Source organism: Grampus griseus (assembly GCF_964374135.1).
Source record: "Grampus griseus genome assembly, chromosome: 16".
NCBI classification, from domain to species: Eukaryota; Metazoa; Chordata; class Mammalia; order Artiodactyla; family Delphinidae; genus Grampus; species Grampus griseus.
The window spans coordinates 61,483,995-61,503,055 of record NC_139010.1 but is presented as its reverse complement, the minus strand read 5'-3'; the positions used below and the strand labels follow the sequence as shown (position 1 = coordinate 61,503,055).

The window sequence follows — 19,061 nt, the reverse complement described above, 5'->3', positions numbered from 1 at the left end:
GGCTGGAGAGAAGGCACTCCAAAGGGGGGAAATTTGGGGTGGGAGCCATGGAACTGGATTAATTCTGCGGATCCAGGGGACTGGGAAATAAATCATGTTTTAAAAAGGCTTTTTTTTTTAAAGACAGGCTCGTTTCTGGTCCGCTTCCCATTTTCCTTTGGAAAGAGGGAAGGCCTGCTTATTGGGGGGGGAAGGGGGTGGGCATGAGTTCAGCTTGTTCCACATTTAGGAGTGGGGGCTCGGTTTCCAGAGGCTGAGGGATCTTTTCCTGTCTGCCCTCCCTGGCCTGCCCAAATGTCCAAACTCGAAAGGCCCAGCAGGGCATCGGACCCTTCAAGATGACTGTTGAAAAAACCAACCAAGCAGCAAAGGCCTCAGGAGCATTTAGTCCACATGGGCCAACAGCCTCCACTTCTCTCCCCTGGGGATTTGGAGCAGCTCCCCTTCTCTGACAACCTCATCTCCCAGCCTTGGGTCTGGCAAACCACTGCCCACAGGCCAAGCCCAGCTCACCATGTGGTTTTTTTAAAATTTATTTAATTAATTAACTTATTTTTGGCTACATTGGGTCTCCGTTGCTGCGTGCAGGCTTTCTCTAGTTGCGGCGAGCGGGGGCTACTCTTCGTTGGGGTGCGCGGGCCTCTCAGTGCGGCATCTTCTCTTGTTGCGGAGCACGGGTGCATGGGCTTCAGTAGTTGTGGCACGCAGGCCCAGTAGTTGTGGTGCACGGGCTTAGTTGCTCCGCGGCATGTGGAATCTTCCCAGACCAGGGCTCGAACCCGCGTCCCCTGCGTTGGCAGGCGGATTCTTAACCACTGCGTCACCAGGGAAACCCCAACCATGTGGTTTTCTAAGTAAAGTTTTATTGGCACACAGCTCGTTCATTTCTCTACAGATTGTAACAGCAGAGGTAAGTAGTCTCGACAGAGACCACGTGGCCCACAAAGCCTAAAATATTGACTCTCTGGCCCTTCACAGGAAGTCCGTCGACCCCTGTTTTAGCAGAACACATCTTCCTGGGTCCTCCAGGCCCAGGCCAAATGAATTCCCTTGGCTCACTGACGGACATTAGCACTTCCCAAAACATATCCTTCCGAAGAACCCGAAGCAAAGGTTACAAAGTAGCGAAGCCAGCAGAGATGGAGAGAGGTGTGGGCGACCTCTTAGTTGGCTCAGCCCAGGGCTGGGTGCGGCCAGCTGGTGTTGGGATGGGTCTGGCGTTAGGCCTGCCCAGGGGCATTAGGATGGCCTTGCTGGGTGGCAGCCGCTTGGCTACGTTTGGGGCACAGCATCAAGGAGTCATAACCCCAGCAAGATCTGGCACCAGACAGTGAAGCCCCACGTTCTGAACTGAGACCCCCTCACCTCAACCACAGCAGTTGAAAGCCTCGGACTGTGTCTGCTTTGTCTCGGCCCTGCCAGGGCATGAGAGCTGGGCCAGCGTGGCTCCTGCTGTCCCAGGAGGCTTCTGGCTGCTAGGCCTGTTCAGAGACACTGGCCACAGGATGCCTGTCTGTGGGTTTAGTCCCCCAGAATCCCTTTACCCCCAATTCCAGCTGACCCAGTGTCTGTGGGAAGTGTCTCTGTGCGCCAGCATTTTCTTGATGCGTCTAGTATTGAAATGCCATCTGGTTCTCGTCCTTGCAACTCCAGGAGCCTGATTTTCCTGCTGCCCCCCAGAGCTGATTGAACCAAGCCCATGAGATATGCCCAGGGAAGAGGTTCAGAGAGGTTAAGTAACTTTATCAAAGGGGCAGAGCCTGGATTTGAATCCAGACAGACTCCAGAGGCTGCACCACACCTCTCCAGCGGATCCCCACTCTGTTGGTTTACAGTGAGCACTGGAAGGGCCAGGCTTCCCAGGTCTACATGGTGAGCCAGCCTGCAACCGGAAGGTGGCTTGCTGAGCGAGGGAGAGTTAGGTGCTTTAAATGGTGAGCGACATCAGACTGAGGCCTGAAGCCTGTGTCACCACAAGAGATGAACACTGTACTAGCTGCGTGACCTGGACCAAGTTACTTAACTTCTGGTTCAGAGTCTTCACCTGCAAAGTGGAGGGAATTCCTTATCACTGTAGGTTTATCATGAAAAACAGATGAGTTACTATATGTAAGTGCTCAGCTCAATGCTTGGTGTACAGTAGATGCTGTATAAGTGTTGCTGCTGTGATGATTACCATTACTATCTATCAGGCCGCTCTCCTGGCCAACACCAGGCAAGCAGCCCAAGGGCTTGCCTCTCCGACTTGCATCTCCACGTTTCCTTCTCGCTGTAGCCACTGTAGCCAACGCTGTTCTCCTTTGGAGGCAGTGAGCAGTTCAGCAGAGGAAGCACCAGCTGGGGTGTCCCAGACCTGGTTCCATTTCTGGCTCTGCTACTCTGGCCTCTTGGGAACTTGGGCCAGTTCCTTCCCCTGTCTAAGCTCAGATCCCACCCCCGTAAAATGGGGCAAAAGGTGTGTTCCCAGCTCAAGGACCTGGGTGTAAGTGAGCCACTGTTCACTGTAGGTAAACTGTCAGCATCACGTGTGGACCCTCTGATATTCTAGAAATGTCCACACCATTGATTAGGCTAAGAGCTTTTTGCCTCATAATGTTACCGTATCACATCTCACGATCGTAAGTTGTTTTAGGTGCTTTGACATGGTTCCTCCCTCTCGGCAGGAAGACAACTTTTAACCTCATTTCACAGATGAGGAACCTGGGGCCCAGATCACACGTGGCTGTCTGAGCCTGGACGAGAGCCCTCGTTTCTTCTGGTCGCTAAAGGCCCCCGTTCTTCTGGGTTGGAGTTGGGGTGTGAGACTTTTTAAAACGAGGCTTCCTTGCATTTTGCCAGGGCCTGTCTGCCTTCCTCAATGCTTAGAGCTGGACAAGACATTGAGGCCCAGTGGTGCGGTGGCTGGAGACTGGCCTTGGGCTCCCCGACCTGACGTTTAAGGTTCCAGGCCCACGCTGCTGAGCGTGCCGGCCTGGTGAGGATCACGGCCAGCCACCCACATGGCCGGGGGGAAGGTCCGGGCTGCCTTCTCCAGGGCAGCGATAACCCACGGGCCCTGTTCCAGGCCCGGATCCTGTAGGATTCTCTGTGCTCCAGAGGATTCCTGCATTTTGCAGACACCTCATTATCCCCGTCCTGGCCAGCAGTGTCCCAGCTCCTCTGTAATCACTCAGGCCCACGCCCAGCAGCACTTCCAGGGCCAGGAAATCACTCCCTTCCCTTCCCCTCTCCTCCCCTCCCTTCCCCTCCCCTCCCCTCCCCTCCCCCGCCTTCCGCCCCGCGCGGCCCGACTCAGCGCCTGCAACCACTCGGCCCAGTGTGGACCTCCTGCCTGCCTAACGGTTCTCTCTTCTCCTCTGATTCTCTTCTCTCCTGCTGCTGCTTGCTCTCGGGGGACTTGGAAGTGTGGCTCTCCAGCTGGGCTGAGTCTCCTAAGAAGAACGTGACAGGTACTGCCTGGTGTGCATGTGTGTGAACATGTGTGTCCCTGGCATGCAGGCCCACGGAGCCGGTGCCCTGTGATGTGTGGCAGCTCTTTGTCAGCATGTTGGCGTCTTCTCGTCCCCTCTGCCTTCCTTTCAACCCTTTTTAGGTCCCAGATCCAGCCTTGGAGCCCTTTGGTGGGTGATGACCACATAGCACAGTGTGTCAGCAAATGCACCCTGGACCCGGAATGTGTGGGTTTAGATCCCGGCTCTGCCACGTCCTGGTCTCGGGTTACGTAACCTCTCGAGTCTCCCTAAGCAGATGCGGCAGCATCTCACCAGGAGCCTGGGGCACAGAAGGTGCTCAGGTGGTGGTGAGGCTCCCATCACCTTCCACCCCGTGAGATGGGCCAGCTGAAGACGATTAGTCTCCCTTCAAGGCTGTTAATCCGAGGCAGAGAGCTGAAGTCTCCAACACCCCAGCTGAGGCAGTGGTGGGTAGGGGGGTGGGGAGTCTCGTAACTGCAATGAAGTCGCAGCCCCCACACCCCGGGGATCCAGAGCTGGGACCTGCCTCTGGTCTCGGGGCTTCAGGACCTTGGGCTTCCTGGGCACCCATAGCCCTCAGGGACTTGGGCTTGGGCTCTGTGTCTGGGCAGAGCTGGGACAGAGGTCAGAGGCTTACCTTTAGCCTTGGTTTTACTGGACAATGGTAGAAAAACCTGGACAGCAGTGTTCTCAGCTGTTAGATGGACATGGTATCAGGTAGAGGGAAGGGATTTCCAGAAGGGTCTTCTAGAAGCCCCTCCATTTTTGTGAGTGCCACCTGGCCCTCCTTCCCCAGCCCAAACCTGAGAGCAGAGGTGAGGGTCGGGGTTGGGGGAGAAAACAGAAAGGTCAGAGGTTGAGGGGAGGGGGTTGGACCAGCCCCTCCCCTCACAGCCGTAGGCAGGGAACGGGAGGTGAACAGCCTGGGTGGGCGGGGCAGAGGAGAAGGCAGCAGGCAGAGGACCTCTTGCCTGTCCCAAGCCCCTCGCAGTCATCCTTCTCATGTTGCCTGTGACGAGGGCCTCGGCCTGAGCTAATCACTGGGCTCCCGTCCCTTTTTTCCCTCTCCCGAGACAGTGAGCCAGAGCCCACTTGGCCCACAACAATACATTTTATTCACCAAACGTATAGCCTGGCTGCCCGAGGACCTATGGAGAGGCCGGCAGGCTGAGGCTGGCCTGGGAGGAATCAGTTGTGAGAGACTGAAGGGACCTTGGTGGGACACCCAGGGTTTGGGGGATCATGGAGAGCATGGGGAGCCTGGGACGGGGGCCACCGTAGGGATTGGCTTCTCAGGATGAGCCCAGCTGTTTGGAGAGAGAGCCTGAGGGGAGGCCACGTGGGCTGGGGGAAACCGCCAGACCAGGGCCGGGGTCTTGGGCGAGTCGCCACGTCACTCTGGGCCGGCCTTGGTTTCCCCATCTGGAATGTTGGCAAGTTCAGCGAGACTGGACACTCAGAGGTAAGGGGCTGACGCTGGGGATCCTTGTGGATAAGGGGCCTCAGGCTGCTTGGGCTGGCATCCATGCATAAGTGGGCCCTGGGGGTTCTGATACGGCTCTCCAGCTGGCAAATGCTCGCTGCCTGCCAGGAGGTGGGGTCTGAGAAAAGCATGAGAAGGAACAGAGCCATGGCCGCTTCTCCTGGCAACCGTGGCCCTTGCCCTGACCTGCGTGCTGGGGGTTTGTTTGTTTGTTTGTTTTTTATAAATTATTTATTTTGGCTGCATTGGGTCTTTGTTGCTGCACGCGGGCTTTCTCTAGTTGCGGCGAGTGGGGGCTACTCTTTGTTGCGGTGCGCGGGCTTCTCATTGCGGCGGCTTCTCTTGTCATGGAACATGGGCTCTAGGCGCAAGGGCTTCCGTGGTTGTAGCACGCAGCCTCAGTAGCACGGCTTCCGTAGTTGTAGGACGCAGCCTCAGTAGCACGGCTTCCGTAGTTGTAGCACGCAGCCTCAGCCTGTCGTGGGCTCTAGAGCGCAGGCTCAGTAGTTGTGGCGCACGGGCTTAGTTGCTCCGCGGCATGTGGGCTCTTCCCAGACCAGGGCTCGAACCCGTGTTCCCTGCACTGGCAGGCAGATTCTTAACCACTGCACCACCAGGGAAGCCCCTGCATGCTGGTTTTGAGGCTTCAGAGGAACCTAAGCCCTTCCTCTCCTCCCCAAATCTCCCATTTCCTGTTTGCTTTATAAACAGTCTACAGTTTACATAGGGCATTAACCCCATCACCTTATACCATGCTCAGAACAACCCCACAAAGTAGGTACTGTTATTGTTCCTGTTTATGGATGAGGAAACTAAAGCTCAGAGAGGTTAAGTGTCCTCTGCAGAGTCACAGAGCTAATAAGGACAAGGCAGGACTGGACCTCAGACCCTCAGACTCCAGTCTGATGCTCTCGCGTCACGACTCTCAGGCAATTATTGTGTCCGGTGCCGTGTCCTATGGCTCCAGTCCTGAGGCGTCTGTCTACCCTCATCAGGGAGACTCTTGTCTAAAGCATATGATCTGGTTGGGGAGCAGTGCCCCACAAGAAAATCCAGTGCATGACAGGAGCAAGCACTGTAGCTGAGTGATTGGATGGTTCCTGGAAGGGCAGAGATGGTTGGGTAGAATTGGGGTTGGTAAAGGGGAAGGCATTCCCAGCAGGGGGAACAGCTAAAGCAGAGGCTTGGACATAAGAACCAGCATAGAAGAGTGTGACTGGCACACAGTGGGTGCTTGATATCTGTGTGTTGGATAAATGAACGTTGCCTGGATCAGAGGAGATGTGTGTCAGGGAACTTGGGGAGCTCAGGTTGTCAAGAAAGACTGAGCTTGAATTTGGCCTTTCTTCTTTAGGCAGCAGGGACCCAGTGAAGGTGCTGGAGCAGTGGATTGACTTAGCAAAAGCCTCATTTAGAAGCCTAAGTTGGCAGGCAGGAGCCAGGGGTCCATCCAGTTGGTAGCTAGAGGAATGCAGGTGTGAGGCAAGCGTGGGGCAGGGCTCTGGGGCACTGCCAGAGCCCCAGCAGATCCAGCCAGGGGCTGAGAAAGGCACAAAGGTGAGATGGATGAGACCCTGACAGAAAGTCCCCTTCCAATCTGGGAGGGACTCTTCTCTCTATAAGGAGTACTCCCCTTCTCCATGCCACTGCCAAACGCTTCCTATCTGAAGACAGGAGGCTCGCTCCACTGCATCTCCCCCTCCCTCGGGCTGACTCCTTCAGCCCCCAGTTTTCCAGGCCTTGGCTGGGAGGGGATCCAGAGCAGCCTCTGTGGGATGACATCACCCACCGGCCTGCCTGCCGAGTGTTTTCTCATCTGGATACCTGCTCCCAGCTCACACCCGTCCGAGCAGCCCTGGGCAGGCAACACCCTAAGAGGTAGATGCCAGCGAGCGTGAGCTTGTGCTGGGGGAGGGGAGGGCAGTGAGGAAGACAGAGTGTCTGCCTGTGTGTCCATCTGTCCGTCCCCTAGGCTGTGTGCTACTGCCTGTCTTCTGTGCTCTGGAACGCCTGGAGAACGTTTTCTTAACTTTTCTACCTGTGTCCCAGAGTGTCAGCCTTCAGAAAGCTCAGGCCAATTTCCAAGGGGCGGCGTGGAGGTGGGAGCAGTATGTGGGTTTTTCCCCTCTGAAATCTTGCCTCAGATTTCCTTGGCTTGGATTAAAATGACCTGATGTCTCCATTCCCCAGCACCCCGCTTATCCTCTCGAGCAGCTTTTGGCCACAAACCCATCACTCCTTGTTTCTCCCTGCCTCTGTTTCCCCATCTCCCCTTTTTCTCCCTTCCAGAATTTAGTCCTCTAGTTTTCCCAGATTTCAGAGGCGAGGCCCTGCCTAGTTTATCCGTATTGGCTCAAAGCAAGCCGTTAAATCACTGTTCATCTATCTGTCCATTCATTCATTCATTTCCCCAACAGTTACAGAGTGCCTGCCCCCAGTGGGCACTGTGGTCTGGTCAACAGATGCTACAAGAGTCGAGAAGAAACCCACACTCCAGTCTTTCTTAAGCAGCAACTATGTGTCAGATGTGGGGTGGGTAGGATGAGGCAGGGCCCCTCCTCGGGGTCAGTGGCTGTCTATAGGCCACAGACAGGACGTGAGTCAGGACGCAAGCAGCGGTGTCAGGAGGACGTGGGTTCCATCCCAGCTGTGTGACCTTAGGAAAATTGCCTCATGAGCCTTAGTCTGCCTGTGTGTGAAATGGGGCCAGAACAAGGGCCTACACCTGGGCTGTTCCGAGGCTCAGATATGGTCTGCATTAGGTAGTGAGCACTCATGAAAGCTTGCTATTAACTGTCAGCATCATCTGGGCTCTCAGGCTTTGGAAGCTCTCTAACCGGCTGGAGAACTCCTGTCTTCTGTTTGTATCTTGAGTTTTCCTTTCCCACAAACTGGAAAGGGAGCCCCTGTGTCCCACAGGGGCAGGGGCTGGCCCTTTTTGTGCTGGGTGCACTCACTACCAGCCCCCCCCCCGGGGACACAGTGGGAGGTAGTCTCTGTCAGCGCCATGCCCAGCGCTGCCTCTGTGCAGCCAGCAGGGGTAGGCACAGAAGCTGGCCCAATCTGAGTGCAGAGCCAGGCCCACCCTGCTGCCTAGCTGTTGGTTGCATTTTGGCCTGAAATACAACCTTGGCTTCGGATGGGCTGCCTGGGGCAGTGCCTGTGCACATCCATGTGGCAGGCCTCAGCTGGGACAGGGTCCCTCCTGGGTCTCCAAAGGACTGAGCTGGGGCTGCAGGGGCTGCGCCTCATGGGAGAAAATTGCCAGGTGCAGTGGGTTTCTTTCCCTTCCATCGACCCCACCCTAGGTTGGCTGGAGCCTCCCGCACAGAAAGACCCAAAGATCCAAGCAGCGTTTCTCACCCTGGCTGTGTATGAGAACCATGGGAGAGGAGGGGCTGTCTAAAAAATACCTGAGGCCAATTCAGTCTGCATCTCTGGGCGTGGGGCTCAGGCATCAGTTACTTTAGAAGCTCCCCATATCTTGTGGGACCAAGTTGAGGATCATCGTGCTAGGAGAATGGGATGTCTGGAAACAAATCAGAGACAGTTCTGTAATGGAAAGAGAGATGGGCTTGAACCTAAAACACTGAGTGAATTTGGTTCTCTCCATAGCAACTGTGTGAGCTGGGGCAAGCCTCTTGTCTTCTCTGGGTCTCTGAGGTGTCTTTTGTGAAGTGGGAAGGTAACAAGGTTGTTGTGGGGACAAAATGGGACAGTGTATGAGCCTGGCATAGAACATTTGCCAAGTTAGACTCAGGCATGTGGGGAAGGTAGCTACGGGCTGAAGCACCAAGGGGGGACCCTCTCAGCCATTTCTATAGCCAGGCTGGTGGTGTGAAGCCCCCAGCCTTTCAGGAGACTGGTAGATGTATAGGGTGATAGACACAGAGTCTAAGAAGTATGCTAGGAATTCCTCTATGCCGGGGAGATGGAGAGGGGGGTCTGGGAAGGCTTCCTGTAGGAGGTGACCAGTGGGTCTGTGGTTCATGGATCCTTTCAGCTCCTAGCCGGCCATGTGTTATCTTAGGTGCTGTGTCCCCACTGCACTCTAGTGATGGTAATAGTGAGGCGCAGAGAGCTTTCAGCAGCACATTCAATGCCGCACAGCCAGTGAGCCGAGATGGGCACCCAATCTGTCTACCTTCCAGCCTGGCGTTTGCTTAATAAATGTTGCACTGATTCAGTGGCTAAAGAGGACAGAGAAGCTGCTCGCTCCCTGCCCTCTTCCTGCTTAGCCCCACCTTTTGACCCCTCAAGCTCCTGAAACTGCCAGGAGAGGGCAGCTGGTGGCTTCCGGGAGCCTGACCACAAGCCCCAGCAGAGCTTAAAGGCAGAGGGAGGCTGAGTCGGTCTCCATGTGGCCGGAGGGCAGCAGCCAGGCCGGACGATGCCCCGTCGGGAAGCGGGCCTGGGGGCACGGGCCTGAGGCTGGTCCCCGGGGGACCAGGCCCGTGGGCTCAGTGGCCGCACCTTGGTAAGCCCGAGGGGCAGGAGTGGAGCCGAACTTGAGGAAAAGTTGGCGGGGGGCGAGCTGGGCTCTCCAGCGCTGGCGCTGGGACTTTCTTCTTGGGTTTCAAGTAAACAGTCTCGGCCCTCCTCCCCCTCCCCTGCCTCCACCCCCGGCTCCTCATTCGATGGGTCTCATGTGTTTCTATTTAAGGGCTGCGAGTAAACCCCAGTGATTGGCGGCCTCAAACCCTCTTGACTTCTCGCCTGGGCCCAGCCTGCCGTGGAGCCGTCCTCTCCCGCTCTCTCCCTCTCCCGCCCAAGGGGAGGACTGCTGACTCTCTTTCTCTGGGTTTACAGGGGTTGGGGAGAGGCCCGAGCCCTCCTCCTCGCCTGGCCTTTCCTCTCGCCTCTGCTCCGGCCTCAGCCCCCATGGGCCACCCGCCCACCCGCCTGCGGCCCTCCCCTCGCACCCCTGCGGCCGAGGGGTCCGGAGAGACCACGTCCGCCCCAGGCCTCTCCTCCGACTCCCTCTCCCTCGTGCCGGGCTGTGATTAATTCATCGCGGCCGCAGGCTTTTTCCTCTGAGTCCCCTCGGCCTCTGTCTCGTCTCTGTCTCTCCCTCCACGCCCCTCACCGCTGGCCCCCGGCTCCCCATGTCCCCCGGTCCCCGCGGCACAGCGGGCCGGTGTGGGGCCCTGCTATATGGCCTGTCCTTGGGGCCCGGCGAGCTGCGAGCCCTGGCTGCGGGCGGCCCCTCTGAGCGGCGCTGGCGACCGAGCAGCCTCCCCCGAGGCCGATGGACAGGGGGCGCCCCGGCCGCGGGGCCATGGCTGGCCGCTGGCTCACCGCATGCTTTCTGCCCTCGCCAGGTGCCGACACCCACGCCGAGCCCATGATCCTGGAACAGTACGTGGTGGTGTCCAACTATAAGAAGCAGGAGAACTCGGAGCTGAGCCTCCAGGCCGGGGAGGTGGTGGATGTCATCGAGAAGAACGAGAGCGGTGAGTGCCCAGCTGTCTGGCCGGCCACTCGGGCGAGGAGCCCGGCTGGTTTTTGTTCCCCTCCTCCTCCCCCACCTCTGCAGCTATACGTTATTTCCATCTGGCGGGGAGAGGGCCGAGGAGGCTGAAGTTTCCCCTGTTGGTTTGGGCTGCAGGCCAGCAGTTTGCCTGATGGTGGAAGAATGTCTCCACCACTCGGGGTAATTAACTGGCTTGTGTTAATGCAAGGCCAGGGTGTCAGCATGGGCACGAATGTCCAGCCCATGTTCAGGGTCCCTGTGCCCTCTGAGGCCCGGGGGAGGTTGCTCCCAGCTCAGGGGCATCCTACAGCAGCTTCCCCCTTGGGGCCATGTTCCAAACTGGGGACAAGGCCGGGGTGGGAGGACCCGGCTGGTTGGTGGGGAAGGCAGGCCATGACGTCACTGTAGGGGTCCCGGGTCCTCAGGCGGGTTGTCTGAGGAAAGGTCAGGCCTGTGGAGGTTGGCTAGTGTCTGGGCGGTGAGCTGACTGCCCCCTGCTGAGCTGAAGGCCGCCAGGCCCTGGGAAGAGGGCCCAGACAGGGGGATGAAATCAGGTCCTGGGGCCAGGGAGGGTCCTGAAGCAGCCGCCCTGTCATTGGGAACTGAGGCTTTGTCTTGGCTGTCCAGGGGCCTGCCAGTTCCAAGGTTCTCACCGTGTAGGCCTCAGTGCCCTTGGCAGCAGGGGTCTCTCGGGTGGAGAGAGGAGGGCCTGAGTCCGTCGGTCTGAGGTGCAGGTGTGTGTGACCCCTGCAGAGCCAGGGATGAACTCTGGCCCAGGATATCCATCATCAGTTTGCTTATGACCTGCTGGCGCTTGAACTGGTTCCTGGGGTGTTCTGTTTTGGTTTCGGTTTGCTGTGGGGGAAGGCCCCCGTGCATGCGGGCACGTTGGAGCCTCTCTGAGCTGTGTTTGGAGGACACTCCCAGAGGGGAGGGGCCTGTTCTTCTTTTCCTGTTCCACTCTATTCCTCTCCAGTATTTTAAGCTCTGACAGGAAGACAGATCAAAGGCTGTCTGTGCCCATTCTATAGATAGAATAACTGAGGCACAGAAAAATTGAGGGGAAGTGAGTCACCTGAAGTCAAAAACAGAACAGAACAGTTCTTGGGCCCCTGATTCCTATGCCTGTGGGCAGCAAGTAGCTGTAGAGATACTGAGGAAATCCCAGTGGGCCTCCTGGGGGAGGTGAGATTAGGTTCCTGTTGCAGGAGTCTCAAGAGCTGTGCTCTCTGAGAACAGGGCCGTGATGCCAACAAAGACCTGACTTATGGCCCTCTTGGGTCTGGAGTCTTCAAAGCTTGTTCCCCTCAGAGGTGGCAGGCTCTGCCCTTGTGCCTGGTTGGCAGTGGCTGTCACGAGTAGCACCTGTGGGCTACTCACCCCAGGTGCCCACACTGGTCTCCTTCCTGCACCGCTTGGCTTTCAGCCTTTGTCACAGTACCAGCCCCACCTCCCCGCCCCCGCCCAAGCTGCATTGTCAGAGGGGCCTGGCCCTAGGAACCCTAAGCACCTCAAGACCCAGAGGAAGGGCTCTCTAATGGCGGGATTGGAGACACCCACTGAGGAGAGAGAGAGATGTTTGTTTTGGGGCTTGCTCCAAAGGAAGGCGTGTCGGCTTTTCCATATAAGGTCAGGGCTGCTCAAAAGTAGACGTCTGGCTTAGGGACCCTCTGCCTTGTGTCACCAGCACAGCTGTATAGCCCTAAAGCAGCAGGAGGAGTGAGCCCCCATGTCTCTGGGTACCAGCCACTGGCCAGGATGGCTGAAGAGGAGACCCCACACAAAAGGCAGTCAGCCTGTTATCAGACTCCCTGCTTCCCTTTGCCTCCCACCCCACATCCAGGACCCTGCCTAGGAGTGGAGGAGGGAGAGCCTTGACGAAGTGGGGCTTTTGTGGCAGGCTGCAAAGTATTAGGCACCTCCTTCTCCTGAGGAGTCCCCGATGGCTGTTTGAGGGGGCTCAGGCAGCCTGAATCCCCAGAGAAGCCCAGTCTGGTACACTGATCCTCTGAGGGAGCTGCCGTCTCTAGAAGCAGGATTCTGCCCACTACCATGTACCGGCTGGGTGACTTCAAGCCCCTTGCTCCCTCTGGGCCTCAACTCTCCCTTCTGTAAAATGGAGACAGTCTTGTGGCTGCTTGGAAACAGGGCCTGGAGTAGATGACCTCCCCAAGCCCCCTCCCAGATCTGGGCTCCGAGGCTGGGAGACTCCTTAGGGCCCTGGGTGTTGGGTAGACAGAACCCTGAATGTGGCCTTCCCAATTCTCTGGGCTTTGTGTCTCTCCCCTTGATGGAAACAGCTGCTCAGCAGCAGATATGTACACGGGGACCTTGGAGTGCTGTGTCCATGGTGCAAACCCACACCGTCTGTTGCTGTCAGAAACAAGGAGGCCTCCTAGAGTGTACAACCAGCGTAACCAGAGAAACTAAGTGGGTGGAGGGGAGCAAGGAAGAGGGCCAACTGCAGATCCTTGGGAGGGTGGTTTCCCAGTTCAAGGAAGCTGGATGGCTGACGGCAGGGGGAGGGGAGGTGTGTTGGGCATCCTGCAAGCTGGCTTTGGAAGGAGTGGTGAGTGAGGCTTTTGAACTCTGGAACAAAGACCCAATTGTGATGCCTTTGACCTTAGGACTTGGTGGGTGTGTTGAGGCATTTCCACTTAAATTGTTGGGGCAGTAGCCCCAGTTAGCACCACCCTGCCCCATGGGGCCTTGCCTTGCCTGCTGGGAGCCAGGACTCTGCCTGTGTCCCCTTCTCACTTGGCTGAAAGTCCCTCGCATAGAATGTTCAAAGAGGGACCCAGCCATCTCTGGTTCTGCTTGCTCATCAGAGCCCTCTGGCAGGGACCACAGCCCCTGAGGGATTTGGAAGTGTGCTTGTGCCAATGCTCTGTAATCTCATTGGTCTAAAGAGAGATGTGTCTGATGAAAGGCAATTCAGCATCAGTAAACAGTAAACACCAGGTCTAGGCCATGCACTTCACATGTGTCATCTTACTGGCATCATGGAATGACCCCTTGTGGTAGAAAGCACTCTAATCATTTTGTGGCTGAAGTAACAGGCTAAGAGGTTAAGTCATTTCCCTAAAGTCCCAACAGCTGAGATCTCTCCCTTATACGGAGGAAGTGTGGGGAGGGGTGAGAATGGGCTGATCCTGGCAGGGATCATCACTGAGCTGGTGATGCTGTGGGTCAGGGACAGACATGGGCTACCTGAGGGTGGTGTATACCCAACACCAAGGACAAGCCTATTCTAGGGAATGAAAATGGGTAGAAGTCAAAGACACCCACAGTGTTGGGACCTGAGTGGCTTCAGGGAAAGCATTTTTGATCAAACAGTGGGCCTGGGGCCCAGCCAGAAAAGGACTCTTTTCCTTCATTGATCAAGGACAAATCTAGCAGAAAGATTAGCAACTTTGTTAGCTTTGCCAACCATTTTTGTCTTGTCCTTGAAAACCCCTCCACCCTGACATAAGCAACAATGCCTGAGATAGCACCTTTGTAGGACATTCTTAGACCTCAAAGACCACATTGGCTTTACCTTCCAGGAGGCAAAATCTGGTCTAACTTCTGGCAGAATGGTGATGGCAGGGTCCCAGTTGCTCTGATTTCTGTGTTAAGCAAAGCTGCTTCCAACTTTCCAGGATGGTTTCCTTCTCTCAGGGTTAGGAGCCAGGGGAGGATGTGGGGATATGAGTCAGCAGATGCTCATTCTTTTCCTGCTCCAGCTTTCCTTCTCTGAGTCTGTGCGTCTTTCCTGGCACTAGTGTGATCACCCTGGGAGATCTTATACTTCCTTGGAGGCACATAGCTATTCGACTAAGGTAAAAGCATTGTGTTGGCAAGAAGTTTTGAGCTCCTGGTCCATCCAGGTGAGAAATTGTACCGGTGAGAAAACTAAGCCTTGGGGAGTCTGAGAATCTTCAGTCCCCTCCAAAGTCAGTGCTTTAGTCCCAGTTGAGTTGTGAGCAGAGGACAGATGCCCACTTAGACTTGCTCAAGAATCTACTGAAAGGATTCGGGAAAATCTCACCAGAATCCCAAGGGTGGGAAGTACATCCCAGCTGCACAAGGACTGGGAACCAGAAAGCTGGCATGAGACAAAGCAGCTACTCTTCTTGGGTACCATGTGGATTTAAAGTCCAGCTGTCATCTTCTCCTAACTGCAGACCAACCTTCCTTGTCTTGCTGTTCACTTGTAACAGTGGCCTGTTCACCTGCTGTTGGTTTATTGAGATAACTGCCACCAGCTGACAATGGTCTCTGGTTCTCTGAGTTCAAAATTTGAAGTTTGAATCTGATTAGTTTCTGGCCAGCCAATGGATGGGCAGACCTTAGATCAGGTGTCCAACCCTGGGCCAATCAGCTGTGTCTGGGGGAAGGGTCATGGGGTATAAACATGGCTACCTTGCCAAGCTATTCAGCAGTGGCTGCTGGAGCACAGGTTTTAACGAGAGGAGGTAATGGGGGGTAAACAACCCCAGAACATGTGGGCTGCATCTACTTTACTTATTTAGCAGCTGTGCATAGTAAAGAGAACAAAGAATCAGGAGTCTATTAGATTTAGATCTAATGCTACCCTAACTGTGTGATATAAGCAGGAATCCATTTCCTCATGAGTCTAAGAGAACAGTGATGCTTCCTACATGGGCTTTGTTTTTTCCTTCAATGAAATGTAACTATTCATTATTTGAGGAATATCTTTATCAAGAAGACAGACTAATGAGCTTTCCCCTCAGGCTTGTGTGTCATAGTGATTATTTTGTGTTGTCAAAGACGATGCATTCTTCAGCCACGTATTTTGTGAGTTGGAATCTTCTTAACACTGAAGATGTATCTATTCTGTTACTTAGGTATTTCTTCATGAACGTTGTTATAACTGGTTCTACACGGACTTTTTGTAAGTGAGAAATACACTGTATATACTCATCGTTTATTCATTCTTTCATTTATTTCTCAAGTCTTGAATACCTCTTTTGTCCCAGGCTCTATGCCGATTGGGTGCATACCCATACGATTCCTGCCTTTATGGAGTTTAAACTTAATTAATGTGAGCATGCTGGGTACTTAGTGGGTGGACTGTACTGTGAGACTGGGATAGCTCTGCAGATTTTCTGCTGTCTTAAATGGACTTCTCCTATATATCTTCTGTGTCTTTTACTTAGATTCTGTGCTTACTAAGGAACCTGCTGATTGGTCATTCAGATTGCCAATCTGCTCTTGAAAAGACATGTCCCAATAAAGTGAGGATAGGCTCTTCCTAGAAGGGCAGGTTTGTTGCAGTCTGCATTACGGATAAGTGACCTAACTCTCTTAACTCTGTAACAGCTTTTTAAGTGTTTGGTTCCAGTGAGCCAGCCCCATTTAGATGTGGTGACTGGTCCCCACGAGGTCCTGTCCCAACTGACAGAAAGCCTTGATCTGACACCCTTCTCTCTCTAAGTACAGCACATGTATGGTCCTGCTGTGTCAGGCTAATCAGCAATTCCAAAGTCCGTTCTGGTCCAAGACTGTCTCTGGTGTGCGGTTGTTGCCCACTTCATGAAGCTGCCTGGAAGGGAAGGGGCCATCGAGTATAAATCTACGGAAGTGAGCGTCCAAATCCAGCCTTGGGCCCCTCAGCCCAGCTTTAGTCGCCTGGGCTGGAGATGGTTTTGAGAGTGAGATTGCCCGACAGCCTAGCAATTAAAGATATGGGTTCAACGTAGGTAAGCCTGGTTTTCATATTGATTTGGCACTTACTAGTGGTGACCCTGGGAAGTTACTTGAATCCTCTAGGCATCAGTTTCCTTACCTGCAAAAAGGAGATAGCTGTACCCACCGCTGTAGGGTTAGTATCAATATATGCTGCTTCAAGAGGAATTCAATGCTCAGTTTGTGATAGTTGCTAGTAAGACCGCTGGACTGGGGCAGCTCTACCACAAACTGACTTTGGAACTCACCTCTGGTTAGATGCCCTCTTGTGTCCTCAGTTTCCCCATTTCATGGTGTCTGAAGATTCTCTCAGCCCTGATGGTTTAGTGAGGTGGGTAGGGCATGGAGGGAGCTTACTACAGGGTAATGACAGCAGGACACCATGCTGGGGACCAGAGTCGCCCCCCTGGAGCCTTTGCTTGGCAGCTCTCCTTGGCCCAGCCCGTGACAGGGAGAAGAGTTGGAGTCCGATTCCCCTTGGTGACCCAGGAGTAGACCTCATGGGATCAGGAGCTCCATGCAAGGCTGGGAAGAGGAGAGGCCCACCTGTGATACCCTCATGCTGGCTGTCACTCAATGGCTCTGTTGCATGGCACAAAACTGAAGTGCTGGGGGCAAGGGGACTAGCATAGTCGGGAAAGGCTGCCTGGAGGAGTTGGAGACATTGAGCTCGGCCTTGGAGAGAGGGGGATTAGATAGGAGAGAGGGGAAGGAGTTCCAGTTCCATGTGAGTGGAGTGCCAGGTGGAAGGCTGGGCCCACTGAGGCCCTAAGACAGGAAGGCAGGTGTGTGGTTGGTTGCCTCAGGAGGTGTGTCCTGGTGAAGAAGGCGGAAGTTGGGCAGCAGTGGATGGAGAGGAAGAATGGGGCCACGGAAAATAGGTGAGCAGGAGAGGGATCTGAGAATAGTAGTATTAGAAGCAAGTGATCCTGACTGTGGGGAGGAAGATGTCAGGGGAAGATGTGTCCGGGACTGGCCATAGCTCTTCCCTTGAGCTAGATCTGCACGGACAGTTGTCAGGAAGACATCCAAGGGCTTGTCAGCACTGAGTGCTGCCAGCCACCTGCCTGGAGCCAGCTGCCAGGCGGCCGGGTGGGGCAGCGGGTCCCCAGGCGCTCCCTCTGTCTCACCTCCACCTGTTCAGGTGGGGCGATGGAGTGGCTGGTCACATTGACCTCACATTGGCTGTATGGACCTATCGTGTCCCACGGCCTTTCCTTGAATAGACATTTCTGCACGAAAGGTGTGGTTCCATGGTGACCTTGGAAATCCATGCAGCTGAAGTACCACAGTGACACCAGCTCATCCCAGCCTCAGCCCTGGAGCGATACGTGGCTGCCTCCCCTTTTTTGGGGGAGGGGGGCAAGCAAGATTGCACTGAGTCCTTTCACAAGCATCTCAAATGCTGCTTTTCTGGGTTTGAACACCAGGGGACCAGTTGAACCACACACTGCCCAGAGCCCAGCAAGGCCAGTCTTCAGGTGATCAGTCATCACTAAGTCCATATTACTTGACTAAGTGCCAGGCTGGTGCCCAGAGGTGACAGAAGCCAACAAAGTCCTACACTTATGGGGCTCACATGTGGTAGAGAAACAGCCATATGTAAACAAGGAAGATAAGTCTAGATTTTGAAAAGTGCAATGCAGGAGATAAACGGGCACATGACAGAGATTAAGCAGAGGAAGGAGGTGATAGAGTGTGGCCGGGAAAGGCCTCTCTGAAGAGGCGCCAGTGGAGCTGAGAATGCTTGGAGCTTGGTGAATAGAGGAAGAACCAGGCGCTAGTTACTCTGGGGGAGAGGTGGTACGGACAGAGAAGTAGGAGAGGCCACGTGGTACCAGGCCAGGGCGTGCTGTTCTAGGGGTAATGACCACCGCACACCAGGTGGGAGTCTTATAGTGTAGCGAACTGGTGACTCCACTCCCCTCCCCAGACATATCCTGGACCAGGTGCCCCGGGAATGGGCAACACCGGAGACCCTCCACCTGCCGCCAACACACACACACACACGCTTTGTCCCCAGGAGAGGTGACAGACCTGCTGAAGTGCAGGGAAAGTATCTGTCCGCACATTTCCTGCACTCTTACATAACAGATTTCACCCTGGGACTGTAGCACTTTCTGGGTTATAATTTGTCAGGACCAAGGAGACTTTGGGTTGAAAAATTGCTACCCCTTGTTCTTTCCCCAGATCATCCCACAGCTGTGTGATATTACACCCCTCAGCAGTTGGGTTTTCAGTAGTTGCTCTGCTGGATATGGGGTTTGCCCCGGGTGACAGTCCTCATCTCTATCAGCATCTTTTCAGATTCCGTAACCTCATCCTCTGGGTTCCCGGGGGCTGACCTGGACTCCCTGGCCTCATTGTGGGGGAACAGCCAGGGTGACTCAGTCGTGAAGCCTGGTGTTCACTGGGGTCTCCATCCTGGGAGCTGAGCTGTTGAATCCCAAGAAGTGGAGGGAAGCTTCTGGCTCATGTAACGCCGAACTTCATTTCTATCTATGTTTGGAATATGCTGTATGGAATTATTGCGGGGGGGCGGGGACGGGTTGTTATTTCATTTACTTGTCTCAGCCCCAGCTCTACATTCCCTTCTAAGTCAGGGAGCTCTCAGCCTCATGCTAAAATGCATCTGCCTGTGTAAGCTTTCATTGGACTGGATTGTGGGGAAGTGGCCCAGGCACCATGGGAGGTGATGGAAAGCCAGACTCAGAGAAGGAGTTAGCCAGCGACTGGCCACAAAGTGAGTGAACCATGAGTGGGTTTCTGAGCCTGGTGTGCTGTGATAGCAGAGCCCTCTCTCCTGTTGTATCTGTCCCATTGGCATTGCCACTGGCCACCCTTGGATCACTGTGTCCCAGAACCTTGTGTTTTAAGGGATGTTCTAAGCCCAGTGGCCTGAAGCCTGCGTGTCTGTTCTCTGGACTGTCGTGCTCGGGGG

The 19,061-nt window shown here is 54.9% G+C and overlaps 1 protein-coding gene across 3 annotated transcripts in view; it reads left to right on the top strand.

Annotated features, from left to right (window-relative positions):
- The window catches only part of SH3PXD2A (SH3 and PX domains 2A), a 246,719-nt gene that overhangs the window by 170,581 nt on the left and 57,077 nt on the right, over positions 1–19,061 (top strand). The window contains exons 7-8 of one of the 3 annotated variants that reach the window (XM_082673396.1): positions 3,405–3,449; positions 10,278–10,409. In XM_082673396.1, the coding sequence (XP_082529522.1) occupies positions 3,405–3,449; positions 10,278–10,409 (177 nt within the window). Of the gene's footprint in view, positions 1–3,404; positions 3,450–10,189; positions 10,410–19,061 lie in introns of those variants that run through there. The other 2 variants (XM_082673397.1, XM_082673395.1) reach the window with 2 other exon arrangements.